Here is a 23,110-nt window from a genome sequence, read left to right on the forward strand (position 1 = left end):
CTGAATATTATTAAGTTAACAAGACTGAAGAAATTTGATCCCCATGTGCTGAACCTTCCCTGTAATGATGGGGAGATTGAGGAGATTTCTACCTTGGGGCATCTGTCTTCAGAAAAAGTTCTCTGACTGGAATAGGAGAGATGCAGGACAGTTTTGCGCCTGCAGATTGGAGGCAGCCAGGTGGGATCTAAAATGGGATAAATTGGAAATTGTTGGACTTCAGAATCTGAGTCTTGCCTGCCATGTTTAAGTGTCTGCAGAGTCTGAACAACTCCAGTCCATTATGTTTTTGGGTAACAATGAAGCACTCAGACAAAATCCCACGCACCCTTTATGGAAACTAGACCAACATGGTACTCCAGTAAAACAGGCAGACATTGGATTCCTGAACACATATGCTTTCCTATTTAAATAAGTATAGTTTGTGTTAGAATGGTGTCTATGTCTTAAAGTACTGTATAAGTAATGTACCAGTCTATATTGATGAAGATTTCACTGCTAATTCAGTTCATGTACTTTCTGATAACTAACATGAGTGGCATTGTCAGCAGTATAAGAACAATCTTCCATCCCACTTAATGTGACTGGTGGGGAATAAATTTATGAAAGATAAGTAGGTATAATGTATCTGTTGCAATCATGCAAATGACTCAATACCCAAAATTCCTCAGCTTTAGCCTGTTTGTTCTGTTTGCTCTGCTTCATTAGTATTTGTACCAATGAAGTCATGGACTTAGAAATTTCAAAATTATTTACTTTAATGTAAGAAAATCTAATCTTTGTGAAACAACAATGCAAATGAAACATTTCATTAACAATGAATATTTTAAATATCCAAAATTTGTCTAACTGAAATAAACTACTATTAATATCATCTTTGAGAGAATGTTTATCAATTTCCAAAATATCAACCAAAGAAAACATAAAACAGATTGAAATTTCTATTGGAAGGATGTTGTGAAACTTGAATAAGAAAAGGTTTACAAGGATGTTATGATTTGGGGACGCCGGTATTGGACTGGGGTGTACAAAATTAAAAATCACACAGCACCAGGTTATAGTCCAACAGGTTTAATTGGAAGCACTAGCTTTCGGTACGCCGCCCCTTCATCATTTGGTTGTGGAGTACACATTTGTAAGACACAGAATTTATAGCAAAAGTTTACATCACACTGTAAACTTTTGCAATAAATTCTGTGTCTTACAATTGTGTACTCCACAACCACCTGATGAAGGAGCGACGCTCCGAAAGCTAGTGCTTCCAATTAAACCTGTTGGACTATAACCTGGTGTTGTGTGATTTTCAACTTTGTACAAGAATGTTGCCAGGGTTGGAGGATTTGAGCTACAGGGAGAGGCTGAATAGGCTGGAGCTGTTTTCCCTGTACCGTCAGAGGCTGAGGGGTTACTTTGTAGAGGTTTATAAAATCATGAGGGGTATGGATAGGGTAAGCAGACAAAGTCTTTTCCCTGGGGTTGGGGAGTCCAGAACTGGAGAGCATAGGTTTAGGTTGAGAGGGGAAAGATATAAAAGGGACACAAGGAGCAAACTTTTCACACAGGGTGATGCGTGTATGGAATGAGCTGCCAGAGGAAATGGTGGAGGCTGGTACAATTACAACACTTTATTTTTGAAATTAGATTAGATTCCCTACAGTATGGAAACAGGCCATTTGGCCCAGCAAGTCCACACTGACCATCGAAACAGTAACCCACACAGACCCATTCCCCAACCCTGTATTTACCCTGACTAATGCACCTACCACTATGGGCAATGTAGTATGGCCAATTTACCTGCCTTGCACATCTTTGGATTGTGGGAGGAAACTGGAGCACCCGGAGGAAACCCATTCAGATACGGGGAGAATGTGCAAATCCCACACAGACAGTCATCTGAGGTGGGAATCAAACCCAGGTCCCTGGCGCTGTGAGGCAGCAGTGCTAACCACTGAGCCACTGTGCCGCCACTTAAAAGGCATCTGGAAGGGTATATGAATAGGAAGGGTTTGGAGGGATATGGGTCGGGTGCTGGCAAGTGGAACTAGATTAGGTTGGGGTATCTGGTCAGCATGGATGAGTTGGACCGAATGGGTCTGTTTCCATGCTGTATATCTCTGAGACTCTATTATTCTCTAATATGGGATTTCAGTAAGTTAGTCCCCACGGTTACTTCATAATTTTTGTAAATTGACACTATATCAAAAACATGGTTCTTATGTATGAATGAAATATTTTCTGAAGAAATAGACAAAAAAAATGCTACTGAGGTGAAAACAAATGTGTAAAAACCTGGTAAAGCCTTGAAATAACAAAGTTACTAAAGTAATTAAGGAAAATCTGCTTACAAATGAAAAATCCTCAGCATTTTGGCAGAGAAGCCGAGGAAAGACTGCTTGCCTCTGGAATCTCTCTTCATCCTCAAAGATGTTTCCATACATAAATCCATTCATCATAGTTGAATGAGCGTGGATGTCAATGTAGAATTCCATGCTTGCTTTCTGTTAGGGAGGATAAAAGTCAACATAAAATGTAACTTGAAAATACATAAACTAGCTTTAAGGTTGAAATGTTTTACTAAAACAATTTAACTTTGCCTTCTCCTGAATAAGTAAAGGTCAAACCTTTAGGAGATTAATTCTAAAGTGAATAAAAGTATATTGTGCTAAGTGGCTGGCTGTGAAATTTGAAAGTGGCCTGGTGGACGAATTTTAAAGGAATTGCAACTTACAGTCATCTTAAATTTATAATTTTGTGGTTTGGGATAAAGTATGAAATGATGCAAAAGATACTGTCTTGATGATTAATTCCCAGATGAATCGCTTGTACATCTGTTCTGGAGAGAAGTTACTGAAACTGTAATTACCTGCAAAATAATAGGACTCCAAATACATTGGATAATGTGCTCATTTTTATTCAATGAACCAGACAGGAATATTATTTTGCCATATTGGCATATATTATGAAAACATAAAGAAATTTTACATAAAGTACACACAAAAGATTCTCTTTTCGTAATACTTTGATTTTTTAAGTAGTTTTTTTTGTAACAGATTTTTCAATGTTCTTTCAATAGATATCTTGGAAAGTCATGCAGCTGCATTCAGGTTTTATCTGTATCCACAGCAATATTGAGCTTTCTACATGACTGAACTGAGCTCTGCAATGCAGGATTTCATATAATACCTTTTTAAATATGTTTGTTTTGAACTTTTGAGCAATAAATAATGAACTTTCTCTCTTCAGTGGTTCCTGTCACTTCACATAAATAAAGTAAAATCCAAATTTTGAGAACCTGAAAATGTATCAGTATAAAACTTCTCTGGTTGGAAGCAATGGGAAGACTTAAATTTCTAATCAATAAGAACTGTACTGAAAATTGTAACTCAAAAAACAAGTGATAAATAATATACAGAAACATCACAACATTATTTATTCAGGATAACGCTTCTATTCCTAAGGTCATAAACACATAGTGGAGCACAAGCAACTCTGTTTTAAATTCTGTTCACAGCAGAAGCAATTTCCTAGTGTGCAAAGTGCTGTCAGCAGCTCTGATGTTTGTGTATGAAATATAGACAATATGACTGGCCCATCGGCAGCCATGTCAGGCTGATGGATGGTGCCTGTAAAGAAGTAAAGCGGTTGCTGTTAGGGCCAGTCTATCAGAGGTTTGAAGGAGATTTAGCCTTAATAGAGGTAAAACTCTTATAATCAGCAAATTTCTTCAGATAATGGGAAAAGGACAAATTTGAAATATAAAGTACAATTTCCATTTCTGGTATAGTATGGTACAGACAGCACAGGCAGACAGACATAAAATATAATGGGTATGTTCATAAGCTCAGCTAATTTATGGTATGTTCAGAATAACTTAAATTTGCACATATCAGAGCTTATTTATATTTCATATGCAACACAATTTCTTAAAAATATTTGAAGCTCTGACAGCAGACTTGTATATGTCAAACTGCAAGCATGCACACTGATGAATTAAAGAAAAAAATAGCTTTAAGGGATTGTATTCATCTTTATGACAGACCCAATACATTCGTTTCTGCTCAGAAATTAATTTTCTAATATTAGAAAAGGTCAAAATAAACTATGTAGAAGTCCCAGACATTTTTTCATCTTCAACAAATTATCTCAAATGTCTTTGTCAGATATAACTTGATAAGATTTGGATGATATGTGTTAGTGGGAATCAACTGATCAAAATGAATTCCTTTCAAGTTCAATAGATAGATTAGACACTGTTGAACAAGAAATGGCTCTATATTCTATTTCAGGGGAGTTCAATATACATAAATATTTAATAGACTTATTAAAATGTTGATTTTGGCTGAATGATCATTAGAAACTGAACTTCCAGATAATATCGTCCCAAATTGGTACCATAATTTTAAATAACTCCAAAAATTTTTCACATTGTGCAGTTCAGATTCAACAGCCAAATTTATATTTTTTTGTAGAAAAATAGAATATTTGTTAGCTGTAAACAGTGAAATATGTATTTTTTGAAAAGGGAACAATTAACTTCAATTAAAAAAAAGATAATCACAATACTCCTGAAATAGTGATGTCATCTATTATTTATGAAGCAGCTAACAAGTGACTTCAGTGATGTAAGTATCAGAATGTTTATTAATCCAACTGTGGAATAATTGTAGACAACAAATCGATGCTATCAGAATGCAACTTGGTAATGGCATCAATTTCAAGTCTTTGTAAATCCTGCAATAGTGTTATAAGAATATTACTGACTGGGAGAATTGCTCCTTAAGTATGCAAAGAAAGTAAGTATGCAAATATGTTATTGCACAGTGAATTCTGTCAATGGAAGGATAGATGGGAGTATATAATTTCATAAACCTTAGGAGTTCAAAGATATGTCACGAATAATGTGATAAATTAGAAGCCGAGAACATATTGAAAAGTCGTAGCCAAAGAAATTTAAGCAAAGTGTGTCAACAAAAATGTAAAAGAAAAAGACTAAAAGTGAAAATAAGAAGTTATGCAATATATATTTTATATATATAATTATGGGAGAGAAAATGTAAATAGAAAGAAATATTCATGTCTTAAATTAATACCTGTCAGTTCTTACTGCTCACAGCAACAAAACTTGCAGATGATTGACATTTAAGACAGATGATCATGTAAGATGTTCTAAAAGATGGAACTGATGGTAGATCAGAAAATCTAATCCATGGTCCTAGATATAAATGAGCTACTTCCAAGTCATTTCGGAGAAACAGTTTGAAAAGTTGTTGGAACTGTGGAGCTCAGAAGACAAAAGGGATCTTAGTGTAGAATGTGGTGCATTATTAGATCTATGAATTCTCCAAGAATCCTTCCATAAATGGTGGTCGAGTTCTGTGCAGAGGAAATGCAAAAAACAAACATTGCTAATTCACATTAAATTAATATGGCACAGATTATTGACTGAATGAATTGCACGAAGATACTTCTGACCTCAATTAACGTGATTCAGAACGATCAAATTCATGATCTTTGCATCTGATACAGAGATCTGATCAAATTCATTCTGAATCACTGTGGTTATGGCACCATCATCATAAGGATTCCACTGTCGGTCAGATGTGACACACTTTCAGAATCATTCCTCCAGATCAATTCATCTTCCACACCAAGAATTGAACTGGTCTTTTCATATATTCTGAATGACATGAACACTGTGTGCACTAATAGTATCCCGCGATTTGAAAATGAAACCAAATTTCAAAGGAGTAGCATGCATACTTCCATTCTAATTCCATGCACCTGTTCCATGTGGCGTGAACATGATATTTGACTGATTGTTGAGACACATGTTCAGATATTGGACTACAGACTAGGTCCCCTTGACATAACTGTAATGAATCTGTTACTTATTCACAGGCACCTCTCGATCTAATTTATTATATGGGACCTCAATATTCATTAGCTGTGTTCCTTACGTAGGCCACTGTGGTGCCTATTCCATCATCTATTCATCCATGAAGTCACTCCTTCTTCATCAATTCAGCATGCATTTAACCTTCTGCAGGAAACATGAGGTTCAGCATGTACTTACATTTGAAAATTGCCATAGAATTTAATTTCCTTCCATCAATTGTGCCATCATGCATCTTGATGTGTCATGCTTATTATTTTTACTTGAAATGTTTTAGAACTTTCCACTCACACAGATTGGTGGTTGAGCATACCAAATTTCATGGGTGTGTTATCCATGTTGCTGACATCATATAATGAGTATTAGTGTTTTGGTGACTGTCAGAAGATGAATAATTGAAATTGATAATTTTACCACCAAGGCTTTTTTAAAGAAGTTTCTGAGCAATCTTGCAATACTAAATTATTTCCACCAACTAGCAGTTGGTTTGAAATATTTGTTGGACTCGAGGTTTGATTTGACACATTTAAGCATTTACAGCCCAACTAAGTTGTTGAAGTTTCAGTAGGGGATTACTTTGGGAATAGAGATCACAATTCCCTAAATTTTAGAATATTCCTGGACAAAGGCGATAGTGGTCCTAAAGGAAAAGTGTTAAATTGGGGGGAAGTCAACTATAGCAAAATTCGGCAGGAGCTGGGGAGTACAGTTTGGGAGCAGCTGTTTGAAGATAAATCCACATTGGTAGGTTTTTAAAGACAGGTTGATTAAAGTACAGGACAGACATGTTCCTGTGAAAATGAGGGATAGAAATGGCAAGGTTTGGGAACATTGGATGACAGATGAAATTGTGAGACTAGCTAAAAGGAACAAGGAAGTATACAAAAGGTCTAAGTGACTGAAAACAGATGAAGCTTTGGAAGAATATTGGGAAAGTAGGACCAAAATGAAATGTGGAATTAAGAGGGCTGGGGGTGGTGGTTCATGAAATATCTTTCGCAAACAGTATTAAGGAAAATCCCAAAGCCTTTGATTTGTATATAAGATGCAAGAAGGTAACTAGAAAAAAAGTTGGCCTGCTCAAGGACAAAGGAGGGAAGTTATGCGTGGAGTCAGAGAAAAGGGGTGAGATTCTTAATGAGTACTTTGCATCTGTATTCACCGAGGAGAGGGAATGACAGATGTTGGGGTAAGGGATAGATGTTTGATTACTCTAGGTCAAGTTGGCATAAGGAGGGAAGAAGTGTTGGGTATTCTAAAAAGCATTAAAATGGACAAGTTCTCAGGTCCAGATGGGATCTATCCCAGGTAACTAAGGGAAGCGAGAGAGGAAATGTAGATGTCATATCCTTGGACTTCAGTAAGACATTTGATAAGGTTCTCCATGGTAGGCTGATAGAGAAAGTTAAGTCGCATGGCATCCAGTGTACAAGCTAGATATATAACGAACTGGCTTGGCAGCAGGAAACAAAGAGTAGTAGTGGAAGGGAATTTCTCAAAATAGAGAATTGTGATCAGTGGTGTTCCACAGGGATCCATGTTGGGACCACTGACCTTTGTGACATACATAAATGATCTGGAGGAAGGTATAGGTGGTCTGATTAGCAAGTTTGCAGATGACACTAAGACTGGTGGAGTAGCAGACAGTGAAGGGAACTATTGGAGAATATAGCAGAATATAGATAGATTGGAGAGTTGGGCAGAAAAATGGCAGATGGAGTTCAATCCAGGCAAATGCGAAGTGATGCATTTTGGAAGATTCAAGAGCGAACTATATGGTAAATGGAAACATACTGGGGAAAACTGAAGTACACAGAGATCTGGGTGTTCAGGTCCATTGTACCCTGAAAGTGGCAATGCAGGTCGATAGAGTGGTCAAGAAGACATATGGCATGCTGTCCTTCATTGGACGGTGCATTGAGTACAAGAGTTGGCAGGTCATGTTACAGGAATTGTGTAGGACTTTTATTCAGCCACATTTGGAATACTGCATACAGTTCTGGTTGACACATTGGCAAAAGGATGTGGATGCTTTGGAGAAGGTGCAGAGGAGGTTCACCTGGGATGTTGCCCAGTATGGAGAGCACTAGCAATGAAGACAGGTTGTAAGAGTGGTAGTCAGGTTGTATTGGAGTATGCAGCACCTTTGTGATTTCCACTACTCTTACAAAGTCATGTGCCTGTTCTTCCTGCATCTCAATACTGAAGGAGTAGACTAATGAAGTTCCCTCTCCTTAAGCACAATGTCTCCTTGATATCCCTAATGCAGTAATGCATGATGTTGCTTAATCCAGATTGGATGGATGATGAGGCATGAAATCTTAACATGACAGCAATCTTAATGACCACTGGCAGTGCAGTTCTCACTCTGTTTTGTAGGCACAGGTCTAGATGGAAGAGGTAGCACATGATTACATAAGAGGGACTAGCAACAATCAGTCAGGTGATCAATAGCAAGCATTCAACTCAGGTGCCTTTAAACTCTGCTAAACTTCTTGAAAAATGCCAGCACAATTATCTTTTGACAATTTTAACGCAACTGTTTCAATCTTATACTCTAATCCCTGACAATAGAGGGCAATATGCTATTTGCCTTTCTAATTGCTTGCTGCTCCTGCATGCTAACATCTTGTGTTTCTTGAACAAGTACACCAAGCCTGCTTGAAATCAACATTTAAAACATTCAAACCTTTTAAAAAATATTCTGCTTTTCTATTATTTTTAAAAAGGAGTACATGTTCCAAATGAAAAGCTAGAACTGTGAGTTGTATTAGAAGTACTTGTTCAGATTTCAAAGATCTGTGTTATTATCTTTACTTTCCGATTGTATTTTTCACATTAGGATCTATCTACTCCTTATTAGCTACTATCTTAACATGATTACATTCTCTACAGTATAGAAACGGGCCCAACAAGTCCACACCGACCCTCCGAAGAGTAACCCACACAGACCCATTACCCGACCATATATTTACTCCAGACTAATGTACCTAATGCTATGGGCAATTTAGCATGGCCAATTCACCTGACATGGACATCTTTGGATTGTGGGAGGAAACCGGAGCGCCCAGAGGAAACCCATGCAGACATGGGGAGAATGTGAAAACTACACACAGACAGAGTCACAAGGCTGGAATCAAACCCAGGTTGCTGGCGCTGTGAGGCAGCAGCGTGAACCACTGAGCCACTATTCCACCCATATTAATAAGTTAATATCTCTTTGTAGCCTGTTAGTGTCTTGCTCATAGCTGATATTGCCAAATAACTTTACATCACCAACAAACTTAGGTACATTACCCCCAGTCTCTTCAACTAAGCCAGGAATATAGATTGTAAATAGTTAACACAGCAACACTGTTCTGGCGGCACCCCATTAAATAATGCCTGCCAACTTGAAAAACTTCCCCATTTATCCCAACTTATGCATCCTGAACATAAGAATATATGAACATAAATAAGAGGAGTGATTCATTTGGCCCATTGAGTCTGCTCTGCCATTAAGTAAGATTGCAGCCAAACTGAATAAGCCTGAACTCCACTCTTCCACTTGCTTTGCATAACCCTTGATTCCTTTGTAGATCGAAAATCTGTCAGCATTTGATGATGCAGACTCCACTGCTTTTTATGATAGGTAGTTGCTTTGTTTGGGAGCTGGAGCTACATTATATTAAAAACATTCACTGAATTTTAAAAGGCTGTAATATGTCAAAAAGGGATACTAAATCAAAAACTAAGTGAAGGATAGTCCAGATGGATGGAACTCAACAAGGCTCTGGTTTCAATTTCTGGATTAGTGGTGCTGGAAGAGCACAGCAGTTCAGGCAGCATCCAAGGAGCAGCGAAATCGACGTTTCGGGCAAAAGCCCTTTTACCTCTGGTTTCAATTTATCAACTTGAAAGTGGGAGAAGTGAGTTGCAATTTGAAACTAAAACAGTTACTGAAGCAAAATGATATCAGACATCATAAGTGCTGTCAGTAGGTTCCAGAAAGTTAGAAAGCCATTGATAACTCAGCATAGTGGAAAATGGGGATGAAGAAAGCCACAGGAAGTATTTGTTTGATGTAGTTAAGAAATATTGGAGCTCAGAAAAACCCAATGGGTCGCTTAGTGAAGCTAAATAACATGCCTGAGGAGCAGTCTCAGGAATTGAGAAGAATTCAGTTTCAAAGGAAAAATTGAACTACAAAGAAATGAGCAATCATTGAAACAATTTGTTTCAAGGTTGGATCTTTGTAAGTGAAGAACTAAAATGCCTTCCAAAGGAAGTGGATTTTTCATGAAATTTTGTGACCCAATAAATTTCACTAACATCTGCTGGTACAAACATGAACAAAAATGCTGCATCCTAGGCGTGAGGTGAGAATTATTACTTTTGATTTCAAGGTACCATTCCACCAATTGTGGCAGCAAGGGATCATAAGAAAATTGAAGTCAATGGTGATCAATATGAAAATTCAGCACTGGTTAGGGTCATGCTGAATACAAATAGTTGTCGACCAATCATCTCAGTTCTAGGATTTTACCATAGGTTTTCTTCAGGGTAGTGCCCTGGGTCTAACCACCTTCACTGTGTTAACAATAATGTTCCCTTGATCTTAAGTTCAGAAGTTAGGATATTTGTACAGTGCTAATGCTACTAACTAATACCATTCACAACTTCCAACAAACATATTAAACAAAAATCAGAAATTGCTGGAGCTGCTGGTTCTGAAGAAGGGACATCACACTCAAAGTGTCAACACTGTTTTCTCTCCACAGATGCTGCCATACTTGTTGAGTTTCTTCAGAAATTTCTGTTTTTGTTACAGATTTCCAACAGCCACAGTTATTTGCTTTATTCTTGATTATTAAAGTACCTTGTGTCTATGCACACCATGACCGGGACATTATTCAGGGTTGGGCTGAAGTAACATTTGCTCCAGAAGAGTGCCAGGCAATCCCTATCTCCAACCAGACAAACTCTAACCCTCTGCAAAGAGGTAGTGCCACACAACACAATACAGGGTAATCCTCAATGTGAGGATGGGGCTTCATCTCCACAGGGATGTGTAGTGGCGAATCATAATTCTACAGTATGAATGTCAAGTAGCTTGTTGAGGATGAGGTCAGGTATAATTCATTCTATTGTGAATTCTCTCACCACCACCACAGACTGGTCTAGCAACTGAATCAGCAGTGGTGGTACTGAATATGATGAACACTAAAGACCTCCACCCATCCTGTGGCCATGCATCTCTCGGTGCTTCCTCCAAGTGGCATTCAACATGGAAGAGTACTGAGGAATGCATGTTGCGAGGGCACTATGATATCTCTCCTGTTCTTCTTTCAAATATGCCATAGGATCTTTTACATCCAAGAACATGGAGCCCCCATTTAATGTTTCAGTCAAAAATGTTGTTAGATTATGTTTTTTGTAGAGAGCCGTGGGATATTTTTCCATGTTAATAGCAATATATAAATGCTAATTCTTGGCATTGAGTTACAGAAAATAATTTTAGGAATGGTGACAAAATTGTTGAAGAGTTTAGCATTAAGGCAGGACTACAGGAGGAGCAAGAAGTGGAGAAATGGAAGATTTGGGAAGGAATACTAACGTGAGGCCTACAAGGTTAAAGTGACAGCTGCCTATAGAAGTAGTAAAAGGAATGGATTGCAAAAAAATCAGACAAGATACAGTTTGGCAGGTAATAGACGGGATCTGCAGCTGGAGTTCTGAAGGAGATTACAGAACAAGGGAGGAGTAAGACCACAAAAGGAATTCTAACAGAAACTTACAATATTACATTTGTGGTGTTGTGAGAACCATAAGTTAAAGTAGGCTTGCTGAGACAGGGAAACAGTCAAGTGATACAAGATATAGCACCAGAAGCAGATGAACTGAAGCTTACAGAGGATAGAGAATGGAACACCAGGAGTGCTTTACAATGTTTGAATCTGGTAGTAAAAAAGGCATGGATAAGGGCTTCAGTAGAAGGCGGACTAGGGCAAAGGTGGCAGCTGGTTTTGGTCACCTTAATATTCAGTGCAGAAGGCTGAATTTTATTCAAGTATTCAAGATGCAAGCATTCATCTAACTATGAGAGAACAATGTAGTAAGTTAATTGTACAACCAAAATAGTTTCAAAGTACAGAAAGATAACACTAAGGCATATTAGATACATGCAACACTACACAACATAATGCAATTCATATATATTCAGTATATCCTGGTTAGTCATCCTTTTATCATGCAAGAAAGAAAGTATCAATTAACCAAAGGTCAAAGACACTTGCTGCTCAAATGTTTCCTGTGGGTCTTTTGGTCATAATTGAGATCAGCAGTGACCTTCACAGACATACTACCTTAATATTGATGGTTAATTGTGCCTGCAGAGAATATATTCATTCAACCACACATTCATTCTGGTAAGTATGAGCTCTCCCATGCACTTCTTTTCCAGCATGGTCATGTAGCTCACTCTGCTATGGTAGAGTTGTTGCCTTCAGAGCACTTAGATGTGAGTCAGGCATATCCCACAACCTCTGTGACTCCTGATTATGAGTTTCTCTTCTTACTGTGACTGTTATATGAAAATCAGTAGATGTCACAAACTTTGACTAAACATAGGAATTAGTTGTCTCTTGATGTGCTGATACTTGAAAATATACCCATTTCCTGACCTCATTAACAGAAGGTCCAATTTTGAATAATCACACTTTTTGACTTGACTGACACTCTCAACTGCGCCACATTATCTTATTATTTGATAAAACTGCTTATCTTGGCATTTTTTCTCACTGTTTCTTAGTTTTCATTAATTCATTTTTGATGGTGCAATAAATGTCTAAGCTGACAAAATATCTGTTGGTACTTTTTACCTACACTTTACCTTTTACTTTCTAAAGTTAACAAAGCTTTCTGTTACTTTATACCTTTAACATAGAGGAGTAATAGTGAGCTTTATTCTATATGTGTGAAAAAGTGCATATATGTGTCATTATGAGAGCATGATATACTGCATGTATGTGGATGCAACTGAGAATATATTTAGGTGAGATAAAAAGGGGTAGATTTTAACTTTCACCAGAGGGTGGCAAACTCAGTAAGTTACAGATGCCACACAACTTTCCTTCGCCAACATGGATATCAACTCATAGAATCATAAGATCCCTTCAGTATGGCAGCAGATGATTTGGCTCATCATGTCCACACCGACTCTCAGAACAGCATCCCACCCAGATTCAACCCCTCTTTCCCTATCCCTGTAATCCTATATTTTCTATGGCTAATCCACCTATCCTGCATATCTCTGGACATTATGGGCGATTTAGTATGTTGAACAGACCCGACAAGCATGTCTTTGGACTGTGGGATGAAACTGGAGCACCCAGAGGAAACCCACACAGACAGTCAACTGAGGCTGGAATCAGGTCCCTGGTGCTAACCACCTGCTGAGCCACCATGCCATTCAGGGAATTCTTTGAGAAGATTTGGTAAATTAGAGAAACTAAGTACATGTGGTGCACTCAGACATAATGAGAGCCTTTGACCAGATATCATACAATTAGGTACTTCTAACGAAATCCACTTATTGTATTAATTTTGTATTGTATTCATTTTGTATTGTACATGCTAGGAATCTGCGAATACTGCAACATTAAGGGAATGGGTAGTTTCAAGGAGTTGTTACATTTCATTGCTCAAATTATTAAAATTACATTCAATACCATTTTGGAACAAGTACAGAACTTGCTTCAGGATTTTCAATAGACAGAACAGGTCAAAGGTTACTCAATAATCAATTTACGCAGTTGGGTGGAGGAATCAGAGGAAAGCATTGTTACCTTCAGGTTGCGAGTTAGCCAGCAACTTAGGAGCAGGGATAAGAGGCGATATGCCAAATAGGCAGCGGTGTTGTAACTGTTGAGAGTCAGGAGAAGACTTGGAAGCCAGGAGGTGTACCTAAATGTTGGGAGTGGGGCTCACCAAATGCGCTGGGGGCTAGAGGGGCAGTATCGACTTGATGGGCTGAATGACCTGCTTCCACAGTGTAAGGAATCTATGATTCCAGTCACTTAGCTGATTTTAATTTTGATTTATTACTAGCTTGACCACTCTCCCATGTGAGACCTTATTGAAAGGTTTACTAAAGTCCATGCAGACTACATTCACTGCACTACCCTTATCTACACATTTTATCAATTTCTCAAAAATATCTAATCAAACCCATCAGACACAATCTTCCCCTGATAATGCCATGTTGACTATCCTTGATTAATCCTTGCCAGCCCAAGTGCAGATTAATCTGTCCATTAAACATCTTTATAACAGGAGCTCTACCACTGATGTTAGATTCACTGATTTATCCGTACCACTTCTTTCCAATAATGGTATCAAATTAGCTGTCCTCCAGTCCTCTAGCACCCTCTGGCATCCTTCCTGTGGCCAGAGAGGATTTGAAAATTAATGTCAGGGTACCTGAAATCCTCTTCCCTTGTTTTCCACAGCAGCTTGAGATACAGTTCATATGGGCCCGAGGCTTATCCAGTTTTAAGCTTCCAAAAGCCCTCCCTCTCAACTGTAACTTGTTCAATTAAACCCCTGTCCTCCTCCCTGATTTCAATATCTATATCATTCTTCTCTATTCTTGATACAGACATAAAATACTTCTTTAAAACCTCATCCAGATCCCCCAGTTTGATCAACGATTTGGCACTTATGTTTTGTCCCTAACAGGTCCAACTCTTTCTCTGGATATCCTTTTGCTAAAACACCTTTGGATTATCCTTTATTTTACACACCAGTGTTTTCTTTTCATTTTCACTTGCATAATTTTTTTCAAGTAATCCCCTGCATTTTCTATAAGTCTCCAGGGTTGTTCATGAGGTCCCTGACATTTCTGGTCCCACTCCAGCTTTATGGGAACATGTTCGCCCTACATTTTCAGTACTTATATTTTGAAAGACTCCCACTACTCTGATGCAGATTTTTTTACAAACAGCTTCTCTCAATCCACCTTGGTCAGATTCTGTCTTACTGTATTAAAATTGGCCTTCCTCTAATTCATTAAAAAATGGTTCATTTTTGTCCTTTCCATTACTTCATTCAACCTTACCAAAATGCTCTTTCACTGACACTTCTACTGCTTTCCCAGCCTTGTTCCTAAAATTAAGTCTTACCCTGGACCATATAGGAATTTCTCAATGTTGGCTAAAAAGCTATTTTGGATACATTTAAAAAATTCCACCATCACTTTAGCTATCTCAGTTAATATTACTATTTTTTGACTATTGTAACTAAACATCTTTGAAATTTGCTGACATATCTGCCCTTCTATTTCTCCCTGACTGTTTAGGGATCTATAGTACACTGCCAACAAAGTGATTGCTCCCTTTTTGTTTTACATTCTACCATAATGTCTCCACTGTTGACCCTTCTAACATATCATCCTTTTAATTTCAATAATAAACTCTTTGATCAATATTGGAACATTACCTCTTCTTTTATACCCTGGCTTCTCTCACCTGAAGTTTCTACACCCCAGAATATTGAGCAGCTCATCCTGCGCCTCAAGTATTGATGTCATATTCACGTGATAATCAGCACCCTCAAATTCATCTGTCTTACTTGCAGCACTCTTTGTTTTAAAATAAATACCAACAGAACATTGTAAAGCTCTCTTTTGTCTTGACTAATTATGTTCTACCTGACTTGACTTTTTCCCACACTTTTCGTGCATCACCTACTACTGTTGCTCCACGGTGATCTCATTCCCCTGCGAAATTAGTTTAAATCCCCTCCAACAGTTACAGGCCTACCCTCCCACTCCTCACAAGGATGTTGGTCCCGCTGAAGCTCAGATGCTTCCCGCTGGATTTGTACACCTTCCTCAGAAGCAGATCCAGGAATTGAAAACCCTTCCACCTGAACCAACTCTTCAGCCACACAATCTCTTCACCAATTTCTATACTCATTAGCATGTAGCACGTGGACTATTCTAGAGATTACAACCTTTGAGGTCCTATTTTTCAATTTGTGACCTAGTTCCCTAAATTCTTGTTGCATCTCCCTTTCTACCTATGGTGTTGATATCAATATGAAATACAACTTCTGACTGTCCTGAGGCCATTCAGTGATATCCTTGACCCTGTCCCCAGTGTGGCAACACTTCATCCTGCAGTGACATCTGCAGTTGCAGCTACACCTGCCTGTAACTCTCACTTTTGAGAACCCTACTATTATTGCTCTTCCTCTCTATCTGCTCCTTCCTTTTGCAGTTGGGTTCTGATTGCACCCTCCACATTCATTGGCACTCTCACCGTTTTCCAGAATAGAAAAACTGTGTGTGAAATAGGGCTTTCCCGACTACTTCAATTCTTCTGACTGAGGGTCACTGATTTCTTCCTTAACTAAATTTCCTCAATTTGTCAGATAAGCACATCTGAAAATGTACCATCTTTATAACTCTCTTCTAAATTAATGCACTACAATACCCCCAACTGATTCACCAGCTCCAACGCTTGGGCTTAATTTGATCAAACCTGTGGCCAGGATCTAATTTCCCAATAAATTGCAGGTATTGACCTCTGCTAACTTTTATTTTAAATAAACTTTTACCCTAAGTATAAGATGTAGAAAATTAAGTAAGCTTTCTTTTAAAAAGAAAAATCTAGAACTCTTTACCTGTCCTTTGTAAAGCCTTAAAGTGGACAAAACCAACTTACCCACTACATACCAATGAGCTCACTATTTTTCCCTGATGTCAGCTTTTTGTCAACTATTTTGAATTTTGACAGGGCTCCTGTTGGGGTTTACCTGATGCTCTGACTGAGCTTGATCTGGGCCTTTCCCCTCAGGCTTTTATCAGGAAGCTCAGTTCCTACTGTTCAACTTCAGGTTCACTCTGCTACTGCACCGTCTGACTCTGATTCAAGTCAGAGTAGACTACAGACTAGAAAGGTCTTATCCTTATTTATGTCCCAAGTCCCACTCTCATCCAGTTTCCCAGTTCAGTTCACAGTGACAATGACTTGCTTCAAACTCCTCCCAGTCTACTTCACACTGATTCTGATCTTTTGTACCCTTCTGTCAGACTCATTGTTTTGTCATTTTTACAAATGAATTCCAAGGATGTGAATTTTACTGGCAAGGCTGTGGTTTGCTTCCCATCTCTACTTGTCCTAGAGAAGGAGTGGTTAGTCAAGTTCCTGAACCACAGCAAGTACAACCATTCTGCTGTTATGAATGTAGTTTCAGGACTTTTACCCAGAAATAATGAAGAAACCATGGTGAAGTTTGAAAGCAGGGTCGTGTATGGCTTGAAGGTGAAATTGCACATGATAGAATTGCATGCATATGCCTGGCCCTTCTAAATCAGAGAGATCATGTGTTTGGAAGGTGCTTCCAAAGGATGCTTGGTGAGTTGCTGCAGTGCATACTGTAGATTAATAGCACTACAGGCACTGTGCACCAGTGGTGAAGCGGTAAAATGTTAAAGATGGTTGGGTGGGTTACCAGTCAATTAAGGTAAAAACAATGACTGCAGATGCTGAAAACCAAATACTGGATTAGTGGTGCTGGAAGAGTACAGCAGTTCAGGCAGCATCCAACGAGCTGCGAAATCGACGTTTCGGGCAAAAGCCCTTCATCATATTCCTGATGAAGGGCTTTTGCCCGAAACGTCGATTTCGCTGCTCGTTGGATGCTGCCTGAACTGCTGTACTCTTCCAGCACCACTAATCCAGTACCAGTCAATTAAGTTGCTTTGTTCCGGATTGGGTCAAGTTACTTTCAAGTTGCTTGAGCTGCATTGATCCAGACAAGAGAAGGGTATTCTTTCAAACTTCAAATTCATGCCTTGGAGATGGTAGGGAGAGGCCTTTGGGAGTCAGGAGATGAGTTGCCTGTCAAATTATTCCCAGTTTTTGATGTGCTGTTGCAGCCACAATATATACAGCTGGTCCAACTTGGATAATCCCACCACTGTCTATTGCTGCTCACTGGAGCTAAGTATTTCATTATATGCAGTCCAACAGGTGTAAGAACAGCTTGTTTCCCACTGTCATTAGACTGTTGAATGGACCTCTCAAATTTCAAATCAAATGCTGATATTACTTTTGAACATCTCCTTGCAGCCGTAACTTTGTATGCCTCACTCTGTTCACCCTATGGTCTGTATGTTATGATCTGTCGGTACTGCACGCAAAACAAATTTTTTCACTGTACTTAGGTACGTGTGATGAGAATAAATCAAATCCCATTTAATTCATTCTCTAAACCACTGAGCCATACCTTTGTCACTTACTACTTTAAGCAAGTCTAGAGCTGATCTGATGACAGTTTTTGGAAAGAATCTGCATACAACCCCAATTTAGATACATTCACTTTCATCTACATAAATTTAGAGTATCAAAACCTTGTGTTAGCTCAGCAAACTGCATATGCAATCATTTAATATTTTGCAGATTGAACTAACGTAGGCCTGACCCAGATTAACACCGAAATTATTCCAAATCTTTTTCATCTAAGTAGAATCACTGCAAAATCCACCCATTACTAAACAACCAGGCTTTTGCCCATTGTGTTCATGTTGGTTATTACTAAAGCAATCTAAAATTATCTCGTGTTTTCCCAAAGTTTTGCACTTTTTGGCATTCATTCTGCTGCTGGGACGAGAGTGGAACACAGCTGAATATAGAAACATAGGGCTCATTCATGTATTTTTTTGGCTAAGTCCAAGTTGGGTCAAGTTTTCTGGAGAGTTTCTTATCACGAGGGCTACCAGATTTTCTCACCATATCTTACCAAACCGATCTCAACAATTACCTATTGATATCTGTTGAAAGATTGGCATCCATTATGCATGCATTATCTTTAAAACACCACTGTGAGCCCAGATGAATCATCACTACCATTCTGAGGCTGCCCTACTTGATCAGGTAGGTATGCACAAGATGTCGCAGCAGGAGAAGATGGTATTGAGTTTCTCCGACAGTAACCTTGAGGTTCGGGCAAATGGGATGGTGCAATAATGAGGTTCCTCTTCCTAGATGACCATTAAAGGAGTCTACGCCATCAGCCCTGAGAGGCTTGGTTTGAGGTTGCCGCCAGGATCAATGTTATTCTAGAGTAGAGGAATGGTCAGCAAAAGTCTCTGCTACGGTAAGTGCCATGCTCTTTTCTCTGCCGTATTATACTGCATCTATCTGCCACTGCACATACCTCTTCACAAGGTTCATGGTCCACCACTCTGACAGTTGTTAGCAACTCATTCCCTCACTCTGCATCCTCAGCCTCTCACATCATCAGCCCTGCATGTCCTTTGTAATGCCTCCTCAGTTTATTGGTACATCTCACTACCTTTCACTTAAATGCATCAGTGCTAAAGGCTTACACCCACTGTCAAGTCACTCTTTTCTCCTTTTTTCTTTTTATCACAGGACAGCCCATAACAGGGCACAAAGAGTTCATATAGGTAGGGTGAATGGTGTCCACATTTTTATCCTCAGTGTCTACAAGGAGAGAATCCTGCCCTTTGCAGAAAAGTACCAGGACTGCTCCTATGGGGGACATTGTCAAATAAGTAAGTATCATTCTTCCATTAATCCCGCTATTACTCTCAATCATGGGACACCACTAGACATAATGCCTTCTCTCTCTTTGCATTGCAAGCTCTGCAAGCCCACCCACGATGTCTGTGGAGAAGCAGCCAATTGTGGAAGAACTGCCCTTCTGGACTTCTGAAGCTGAGAGTACCAAAAGATTCAGAAGAAGCATTGGCAAGATGCCTCCTTTACTCCCCACCAACCTGGATACTAACATCTCCACAGGGTCACAATCTGGTGAGCGCTTCACAATGACAGCTCCTCAGCTGACCATGGAAGAAATGGCTCATGCAGCTGGCACTCAGAGGACTGATAGAGATGAGTCACCAGCCCAGGCAGTAGATGACTGTGTGGTGCAAGGCATCAGGGACTTGATCGAGATGCATATTGCATCTGACCATCGCCTTATACAGCCTCAGAGGTACATCGTTGTTCTTGTATTCTTGCTTTCTTGAAATGAATGCTAACATTGCCAAGCTGTTCTAGTACAGTTATAACACTGGCATCTACTCAACAATGTGGAAAGTTGCTCAAGTACGTCCTGTAAATAAAAAGCAGGACAAATCTAACCCGACCAATTACAGCCCCATACGTCATAGAGTCATAGAGATGTACAGCATGGAAACAGACCATTCGGACCAACCTGTCCATGCCAACCAGATATGCTAAATTAAGCTAGTCCCATTTGTCAGCAGTTGACCTATATCCCTCTGAACCCTTCTGATTCATATACCCAGCCAAAATACCATTTAAATGCTATAATTGTACCAACCTCCACCACTTCCTCTGGCAGTTCATTCCATACATGAACCAACTTTTGTGTGAAATTGTTGCCTCTTAGGTTCCTTTTAAATCTTTCCCCTCTCACCCTAAACCTATCCCCTATATGACCAGAATTGCACACACCAATATTCCAAAAGTGGCCTATCCAATTTCCTGTACAGCCGCTACATGACCTAACAACTCCTATACTCAATGCTCTAATCAATAAAAGAAAGCATATCAAACGCCTTCACTATCCAATTGGAGGAAGGCCAATTCTGATGGTATTCAGAAAGAACTTTCAGAAGTTAATTTGGGCTGGATAATCATAGGTAAAGGGATGGTTGGAAAATTGGAAGCCTTCAAAAATGAGATATTTTAGAGTCCAGAGACAGTATGTTCCTGTTTGGGTGAAAGGCAAGGCTGGTAGGTGTAAGGAATGCTGGATGACTCCATTTTCAAGGAACTATGAACCTACACTCCAAGGTCTCCTTGGTCAGCAACACTCCCCAGGACCTTACCATTAAGAATATAAGTCCTATCCTGATTTGCCTTTACAAAATGTAGCACCTCACATTTATCTAAATTAAACTCCATCTGCCACTCCTCAGCCTATCTGCCCACCTGATCAAGTCCCATTGTTTTCGGAGGTAACCTTCCTTGCTGTCCAGTACACCTCTAATTTTGGTGTCATCTGCAAACGTACTAACATTAAGCTCACATCCAAATCATTTATATAAAGGACAAAATGTAGTGAACCCAGCACCGATCCTTCTGGCACACAACTGGTCACAGGCCTCCAGTCTGAAAAACAACCCCTCACCATCACCCTTTGTTTCTGTCTTCAAGCCAGTTCTGTATCCAAATGGCTAGTTCTCTCTGTAATCCGTGCGATTTAACCTTGCTAACCAGTCTACTATGCGGAACTTTGTCGAACACCTTACTGAAGTCCATACAGATCATATCCATTGCTCTGCCCTCATCAATCCTCTTTTTACTTTTTCAAAAAGCTCAATTAAGTTAGTGAGACACGATTTCTCACTCACAAAGCCACATCGACTATCCCTAATCAATCCTTGCCTATTCAAATACATGTAAATACTGTCCCTCAAGATTCCCTTCACCACTTGGCCACCACTGATATCAGCTATAGTTCCCTGGCTTTTCCTTACCATCTAGCATCTCACCTTATTTTTTTATTTTATTAAACAATTCATAGTTTACAAAACAATTAACACTAACAGCTGTATACAGAGCAACAGCCACAGGTTAGGTGAACTGGCCATGCTAAATTGCCCGTAGTGTTAGGTGAAGGGGTAAATGTAGGGGAATGGGTCTGGGTGGGTTGCTCTTTGGAGGGTCGGTGTGGACTTGTTGGGCCGAAGGGCCTTTTTCCACACTGTAAGTAATCTAATCTAATCTATGACAATCGATTAGCAAAGTCGATTGCTATCTCAGCAAAGTGACCAGCAATCACTTCCCTAGCTTCCCACAGAGTACTAGAGCACACCTGATCAGGTCCTGATTCACCTTGATGAATTTTAAGACATACAGCATCTCCTTCTCTGTAATATGGACATTTTTCAAGATGTCACCATCTATTTCCCCACATTCTATATCTTCCACATGCTTCTCCACATTAAACGCTGATGCAAAATACTCATTTAATATCTCCCCTATCTCCTGCTGTTCCATACATAGGCTGTCTTGCTGATTGGTGAGGGCCCCTATTCTCTCCTTAGTTACCCTTTTGTCCTTAATGTATTTATAAAATTCCTTTGAATTCTCTTTAATCCTATTTACCAAAGCCACCTCATGTCCCCATTTTGCCCTTCTGATTTCCATCTTCAGTATACTCCTACTGACTTTATACTCTTCTAAGGATTTATTCCATCTCTGTTGTCCTGATATACCCTTCCTTCTTTCTCTTAACCAAAACCTCAATTTCTTTAATCATCAAGCATTCCTTACACCTACTAGCCTTGCCTTTTATCCCAACAGGAACATAATTTCTGTGGACTCTCGTTATCTCACTTTTGAACATTTCCCATTTTCTAACAGTCTCTTTATCTGTGAACATCTGCCCCCAATCAACTTTTGAAAGCTTTTGCCTAATACTGTCAAAATTGGCCTTCCTCCAATTTAGAACTTTAATTTTTAGATCCAGTCTATCCTTTTCCATCACTATTTTAAAACTAATAGAATTATGGTCATTGGCCCCAAAGTGCTTCCCAACAGACATCTTAGTCATGTGCTCTGCCTTATTTCTCAAGAGTAGGTCAAGTCTTGCACCTTCTGTAGTTGAGACATCCACATACTGAATCAGAAAATTTTCTCACACACACTTATCAAGTTCCTCTTCATCTAAACCCTGAACACTCTGTCAGTCCCAGTCTATGTTTGGAAAGTTAAAATTCCCTACCATTACCACACTATTATTCTTATAGATAACTGAGATCTCCTTGCAAATTTGTTTCTCAATTTCCTGCTCATTACTGGGGTGGGGTGGGGTGGGGGTGGGGTCTACAGTACAATCCTAATAAGGTCATTATCCCTTTATTATTACTCAATTTCACACAAATAACTTCCCCGGATGCATTCCCATGAGTATCCTCTCTAAGTACAACTGTAATATTATCCCTTATCAAAAATACCACTCCCCCTCCTCTCTTGACCCCCTTTCTGTCCTTCTTATAGCATTTGTATTCTATGATATCCCAGTCCCATGTTCCTAATCATGCACTGAGTTCATCTGCCTTCCCTATTAGGCCTCTTGCATTGAAATAAATGCAGTTTAATTTATCAGTTCTACCTTGTTCTCCGCTTTGTTCTTGCTGTCCTGACTGTTTGACTTGCTCCTTTTCCCAAC

The 23,110-nt window shown here is 39.2% G+C and overlaps 1 protein-coding gene across 1 annotated transcript in view; it reads right to left on the minus strand.

The window, feature by feature from the left end:
- The window catches only part of agbl4 (AGBL carboxypeptidase 4), an 855,821-nt gene that overhangs the window by 121,770 nt on the left and 710,941 nt on the right, over window positions 1-23,110 (minus strand). Inside the window, exon 10 of the mRNA XM_072574259.1 lies at window positions 2,346-2,498. Coding sequence (XP_072430360.1) covers window positions 2,346-2,498 — 153 coding nt within the window. The remainder of the gene's footprint in view (window positions 1-2,345; window positions 2,499-23,110) is intronic.

This window comes from Chiloscyllium punctatum, chromosome 7 (assembly GCF_047496795.1).
Source record: "Chiloscyllium punctatum isolate Juve2018m chromosome 7, sChiPun1.3, whole genome shotgun sequence".
Lineage (NCBI taxonomy): Eukaryota > Metazoa > Chordata > Chondrichthyes > Orectolobiformes > Hemiscylliidae > Chiloscyllium > Chiloscyllium punctatum.